The following is a 6693-nucleotide window of genomic DNA, read 5'->3' on the forward strand; positions in this document are numbered from 1 at the left end:
CCCATCTGCTTCCCTGCATTCATCTCCAGAACATCTACCACGAGCTGTTCCTCTGATGGATTCACTCCTTTTCTTCTCCATCCTGGTGTCTCCCAAAAAGAACCTCACTGTCCTCATCTCTGCTGCCTCCAGCTCCGCCTCCTGTCTCTGCTGCTATCACCACAGTTTCCTTTGGTCACACTTCTCACCTGCAACCGTCCTCCACCTTGCTCCGTACTCTCTCTGCAGTTAACAATTATGTCATCAGCAAACATCCTGATCCACTCTGTCCCACCTGCAGAGCGTCCTGCAGATCCTCAAAGACTCAATGCAGCTTCTTCTTCTTCAAACGCAGCTGTCCGGTTCTCTTTCATGTTAAAAAAAATCACACGGAAACTGAAGGGACCAAGAAATCTGTCATTTATTGTTCGGCCCTACATCACAGCACTCATCAGCATTTTCTTCAACTTCTCAGAGTCCACGTTTTTGATGATGGAGGCCTTGTGTTTCTTCTCCAGCAGCTCCATGTAGTCCAGCACCATCATCCCTCGCGTGTGGGCTCCCATCAGCTCCACCGTCACCGCAACCTGACGGAGAGACGAGGTCCGTGAGTGGCGGTTCTGAGGGGAGAGGACCTGTCAGGGAGGGGCTGCCATTTACCTGCTCGCTCTCCGTGATGAAGGTGTCGTCCACGGCTGCAGCCATGGCGAACAGGTCACAGGGGTTGAAGCCTTTTCCTGCGGTGATCTCCTTTTCGTACTCTGGGGATCGAGCTTTCTGTGGGCACAGAACACCGGGTGTGATGATTCATGGTTCTGTTCAAATTTGATACGTTTGTCGCAAAAAATATCAAGAAAATAGATTAACAAAACAATAACTTGACAACCTTTAAACCTTAAGATTAAAAAAACAACCCCAAAATGTTTATTTTTATGCTTTGTGACCATTTTAAATGAAAAAAAATGTAAGGTGGCCCAAAAAAATAATGTGTCAGGCCCCTCCTGACACGCCCCTCACTTCCCCCTCCACCACCCTGGTCAGAGCTGCACGTGAAAAATACTTTTTTGAAAATGGCGGCTTTTTTGTTGGTTTTATTCCATAGTAACCATTTTACTTTTTGGTTGTGTGAAGCTGGCGAACAGGTCGATGTGATTTTTAGAAGAATTGGCAAAAGTAAATTTTTGGATTTCCTTGACAACGGTCATTTACTATGTCAAAAATTCATTTCCACCGGGTACTAGGTGCGTGCACGTTTTTGGTGAGTTTTTAGTGGAAAGTTTCCCTCAAAGGTGCAGTAAGAATAAAAAAAAAATTACTAAAGCAATCTGGTTCTTACACATCTGGAAAAAAATATAAAAGGTTTTATAATGTTATAAAAAATGTCCCTTATTTTTTTAATAAATTGTACAAATTAGAGTTTGATTTTTGAAACTGAAATTACAAAAAATAACGGTATTTCTTTTTTTAATTCTTGGTAGTTAAATCTTAAAGAATCCTTTTCCTCTCTGTTTTTTTCACCAAAACAGCTTTTTCCTAAGAAAATATGAGGAACTAAACCAAATATCTTTGGTGTTAACTCTTAGAAATAAGGAACTCTGTCATACTTGTCCCTAAATTCATACATTTTTGCACATCTTTTTAATAATGTGAATAAAAAATAATGTAATTTACCTTCATGGAAAGAGCAGAAATCTCCTTTAAAAACTTGGCCTTTTCTGTTTTGCGGGAGAACCACTCATCCACAAAGGACTGAAGGACAAACATAGCAGCTGAAGTTAGAGTATGTACGTTTCTGAACTCTTTTGAGTTTCTTTTCTCGCATTTTAGTAAGTTAAAGTTGAAGTCCTCACCCACGGGAGGCTGCGCATGCAGCAGAATTCCCAGCAGGCGATGGAGATGGGGCAGGTGAAGCGGTCCAGCACGATGTGCGCCGCCTCTGGGTCGGCGACAAAGTTGAACTCTCCGCACACCGTGGTGTTGCCTCTGGCTGTGGACACAGGCCGTCAGCGTGGAGGGCCGTAAACAGGAAAGGTGGAGGAGGGCGGAGGTGACTCACACTCAGTGTTTCCTCCCATAATGTAGAGGGCCTTCAAGTGCTTCGGGAATGAAGGGTCCAACTCCACGGCCACTGCCAGGTTGGTGAGGGGGGCCGTGGCCACCAGGGTCACCTGCAGCAACACAACACCTCTGGATTTATTCTCTTTGTGGCAAAATCCAGGGGTTTATGGAGTTTATGGGATTTTACAATAAAGTTGTATTGAGCTTCTTCAAAAATTCAGATTTCTCAAAATGTGCATCTATTTCTACTAAAGTGTCTTTTTTCACCTCTCCAGAGTTCTCTTTTGCGATTTTGATCATGGCGTTTACGGCATTCTTCTTCTGCAGCAGCTCCAGGCTCGGGGCATTTGGATCTGGGACCTCCCCCAGCCCGTCGGCGCCGTGGTAATCTGCTGCACTTCTTTTTTTGGCCAGCAGGGGCTTCTCGCAGCCCCTGAAGACCGGAATCTGCAATTCAGAGGAGATGAGTCCAATTCTACGGCAAGCAAAAGATATCATAAATCATTAGGAGAAAAAAATGCAGTATACAACGATGTTTGGGCCAACAAAAATTCCAAAAATGGGCAAAATTAGTGACATTTTGTTGCACTCAGTAATGCACGTTCAAAACACCCTTGTGGCGCATTCAAAGACTTGAATTGAAAAAGTTGTTGTAGCATGTTCAAAAAGGTTTTGAATGTTTTTGAATGTGTATGTCTGTTTTAATGTGTTAAAAAACGCTGGAGCTTGTTTTTAATTTTGCGTTTTTGATGCATGGTTTTGAAAATGCTGGAAGGGCGTTTTGGTTTCGCATTTTTGAACGCGAAAAAAACGCTGCTTCTTACCACTACGTTCTACTTTTTAAAGCACACCATAAAAACCTGCGTTCTTGATGGCCCACACTCTATTGGTTAGGGCGTTTTTCCTGGTGATTTATGATACTTTTTGCTTGCCGTAGAGACAAGCACATGCATGTGTGGAAAGACACGCGCTGCACTTTCTTACATCCAGTCTGTTGGGATTTCTGAATACCATAAAATACCGCGTTTTACCACAATATTGTACTTTTAGGACATGTGAAAAAAACTCAGTTTTTGATGGCCAAAACTCTTTTTAAGGGCGTTTTTCCTGGTGATTTATGATACTTTTTGCTTGCCATAGAGACAAGCATGCCAAGCAAGACATGCAAGTTTTTGCTTGCATACACGCATGCATGTGAAAACACGCTCTGCGCTTTCTTACATCCAGTCTGTTGCACACTTTCAGGACGCGCAGGGTGTTCTTGAGGACGTTCTCCAGCTTGGTGTTGCCGTGGCAACAGGTGATCCCCAAAACCTCCACGTCAGGGGAGGCGAGGGCAAGCATGATGGACTGAGCGTCATCGACCCCAGTGTCAACGTCGATGAGCAGCTTCCTCTTCATTCTGTTTCCTCGCTAAACACGAACTTTGGTTCAACAATCAGTTATCAATATTTGACAAAATGGAAAAATCCAGCTCCTTTATTTAAAAAAAAAAGATTTTTTTTAACTTTATTTCATTGTACTTTTTGAAAAGTCCAGTGTTTTTAAAACCTTCCGGACAGGAAAACCTTGCCACTCCTGGGAGTAAACAAGTGTCTATGGAATTTGACTTATGCGCTCAAGTAAGGGGCGTCAGCTCAGGGTAAAATTCTAACAAAAAAGTTGCTTTAAGGACAATATTTTCTAAACAAAAGTAGAAGAAAGTGTATTTTTTCCTACAAATATATATAATTCTTTGATTAGTGCAAGATTTTTCAATTGCATGAGCATAAAACTGAGATTAAATGGTCATAAATGAGAAACTCTTACCTGTGGTCTTAGTGGTGACAAGGTGGAGGGATTTCTGCACAAAGGCGTGACAAACACACAACAGCGCTTTAGTACAGGTGCTAAACTCCACCTGTGGGAGTTTCTGTGGGCCAGGTAAAAAAAAAAAACATGCTCAACATTATACACGGAATCCTGTTCTGCTTCACTGATGAAATAAAGGATCTGTACTGATCAGATTGAAACATTTTAAAGATATTTATATGGACTCGCAAATTAACTCAATTAAGTTATTCTGATGTATTTTCACTGACTTTTCACCTAATAAGCTGATGATTTTCACCTCTTAATCAAAGGATTCTTTGCTCTTTCATAGGAAAGCACAGGTTTTGTCCGCTTGGATTAAAACAGAAACCAGGGGACTTCAGCTGGAGAATGTGAAACGGTCTGAACACAGTCCCCTGTGGAACTCCTCAGGGAAGTCAAACAAGCTCCCTGTGACCACAGCTTCCCAGAAGCCTCCATTTTCTGCTGCAGTGTTCTTCTGCAGGGTCCAAACCGGTCACATCCATCTGTCAGCAATGAGGTTTTTCACGAATCTGAATCAGAAACTTATGAAGTATATCAGGTAAAAACATCAAGTCAAGCTAGTCGCCACCTAGAACAAAGTACTGTACATTGAATAAAAGTTTATTTGTCGCATCTGTCATGTCTATTTTCTGCACCTAAAATCATTAAGAGAAATAGACTTAAATCACACACAAACAAAACAGTCTAAAAGCTGAAACTGTCACAAAATCTAACATTTCCTAAAAAAAACAAGAAAGTTCTGTCTCACTGAAGCAAACAGTCTCTGAAAATATCAAATAAGGTCAAGCAAAAGCCCCTGGACGTCATGAACTCATTAAATAATTACAAGAAAGTAAAAAACACATTCATGGTGGGTTTGGTTTGGGGGGGAAAACCATGGAGTCTTGAACTGGTGTCCAGAGACTCCGCCCCCTGTCCTGGAGCGGCGCGTTCGTGTCTTCTGTGACCCCAGTCAGTAAAAAATGCCAATAATGACACGACGTACTTTTGAAAAGCTGTTTGGTCTTTGTTTTTTTTGCAGGTAAACTGAAGTGAACTGAGGTGTGTGCACAGAGACCTTACGAATGCATCGTCTGCAGGCAAACACGCCGCTCGTCCTCACTAAACCAGTTTCAACTCGACCTCGACAGAGGGCAGTCATTAAAAACAGCCTTCAGAACAAACTCGTCCGAACCTGCAGAGGTGTTCGGGAACATGCACCTGTTAGCCCCGCCCACGGCGGTGGAACACACCGTCAACAAACGTCTGCAGGAATTTGTGAAACACTTCAAACTAAACTATGGCCTTTTAAACACTTAGCTTCAATATTTTTTTATTTTTTTTATTTTAAATCCGTATAGTTCTCTGCTCGTCATTCCAAATGTTGCTAACATATTTTGTTGCTAAATCGAACGAACTTTCAAAACTTAAGTGGATTTTTTTCAAAGATGAGCTTCATACGTGAAGAATTATGAATGCTGTAACGTAAAGACTACTTGGTGCTCCGCCCAACAATCAGTAAGCAGTCGGTGAATCGGCCCCTCCCACACGGCCAAATCAAATCAAATCAAACTTTGTGTAAAATAGCGCTTCTCATGCATTTTGCGCAGCTCGAAGTGCTTTAACATTAAAAACAGAAAACGCGCAACATTACAGTAAAAAAAAAAAACCCACCCTTCACCCTTCCCACTCCCCTCCGTTAAAACATATGACCCATGGCCCCCACGTACAAAGAATAATGACTATGTAACTTGAAATAAATAAATAAGCAAACAAAGAAGTAAGTAAGGCAGCATTTGGGAATCCTTTAATACCAGGAGCCAGCCCGGCCATGGCAGCATCGCCACAGTGCCCACCCAGGTTGGGACAACACTGGGGTCCACTTCACAGCAGTTAGAATCAACTAAAAGCTAAATTAAAAAACCATACATAGATTTCTGCAGAAATGTCATTTTTACCTACAAGCTGATTGTCAGAAGTCAGAGTATTGTCTCCCCCGTCTGGTCACTGGCCCCTAGAGTTCTAACCACACTACAGCTCCCAGCAACCCCAGCGTACACTTCCTGCATGCCGCACACCTGAATCTCACTGGATGGGGGTGGTGGTGGTCTGAGCCCTCCCACGTGGGCACGCTGTGGTTGATGAATGACTGTCGTTTATTTAAAGAAAATGAAGGAAACTAGAGGAAGTGGGTCCTTAAAACCTTCCCGTTCGGTTTATGTGAAGTGAATATCATTATTATGGTGTGTATGGTAATTCTGATAAATAAGTGTATAGATGTCAATCATCCCTCCATTGTTACGTCAGCACACTAGAACTGTCACTTTCATTAAGTTATTGCACTTTAAGATTTTTGGTTTGCTGGCAGCTGAAGAAAAAGATTACAACATAATGAGTAAGATGCACCAACTTAGTTACTAACTCAGTTACTTTTTAGGCAATGTAACTGTAACTAATTACTTTTTAAAAGAAACGTTCCCAACACAGCTGGGAACACTTGGAAAATGGATCACATGATGATGGGAGTGGGACTTTTAAGCGCTCGTTTCTCCGTTTCTTTTCATTATAGATTCCTAAATTGTCACAAAAACAGAAGTAGAAGAGTTTCAGCGGATGTACCAGAGCCATAAATGAATAAAAATGTCATCCCCCCCGATTGTTGGTTTTTCTGCTTTGAGTCCAGACTGACAGGAGTTTAGCGTTTGCTGCTCCACTTAACATGAAAACTCACCAAACTTTGAAAGTAACTAGATGACAAAAATGGTCAAATATTGAAATGTGGGCAGAATTCCTCCCCCCAAAAATCCCATTTAGTTTCAA

At 42.0% G+C, this 6693-nt stretch overlaps 1 protein-coding gene across 3 annotated transcripts; it reads right to left on the reverse strand.

Moving 5' to 3' along the window:
• Positions 1–382: 382 nt before the first annotated feature.
• LOC101157039 (nucleoside hydrolase) lies at positions 383–3938 on the reverse strand. 3 transcript variants are annotated; one of them, XM_011485478.4, is made up of 8 exons: positions 3847–3938; positions 3259–3461; positions 2305–2484; positions 2036–2147; positions 1830–1966; positions 1651–1728; positions 640–756; positions 383–566 (listed from the first exon to the last, which is right to left on the reverse strand). In XM_011485478.4, the coding sequence occupies exons 2-8, from the start codon at positions 3436–3438 to the stop codon at positions 414–416; spliced, it is 957 nt and encodes a 318-aa protein (XP_011483780.1). In that variant the 5' UTR covers positions 3439–3461; positions 3847–3938; the 3' UTR covers positions 383–413. The 3 variants fall into 3 exon arrangements, with proteins under 3 accessions (XP_011483780.1, XP_023822115.1, XP_078787417.1); XM_023966347.2 differs by having other exon boundaries at positions 3259–3450; positions 3847–3912; XM_078931291.1 differs by lacking the exons at positions 3259–3461; positions 3847–3938 and adding an exon at positions 3022–3066.
• Positions 3939–6693: the final 2755 nt, after the last annotated feature.

The sequence above is a fragment of the Oryzias latipes genome, chromosome 2, assembly GCF_053564925.1.
Source record: "Oryzias latipes strain Hd-rR chromosome 2, Olatipes_Hd-rR_3.1".
NCBI classification, from domain to species: Eukaryota; Metazoa; Chordata; class Actinopteri; order Beloniformes; family Adrianichthyidae; genus Oryzias; species Oryzias latipes.

Coding starts and splice junctions, on each gene's coding strand:
- LOC101157039 (XM_011485478.4), bottom strand. CDS start 3,438: ATGAAGAGGAAGCTGCTCATCGACGTTGACACTGGGGTCGATGACGCT. Junction 2,485..3,258: donor AAGTGTGCAACAGACTGGAT/GTAAGAAAGCGC, acceptor TCTGAATTGCAG/ATTCCGGTCTTCAGGGGCTG. Junction 1,967..2,035: donor TATGGGAGGAAACACTGAGT/GTGAGTCACCTC, acceptor CTGTGTCCACAG/CCAGAGGCAACACCACGGTG.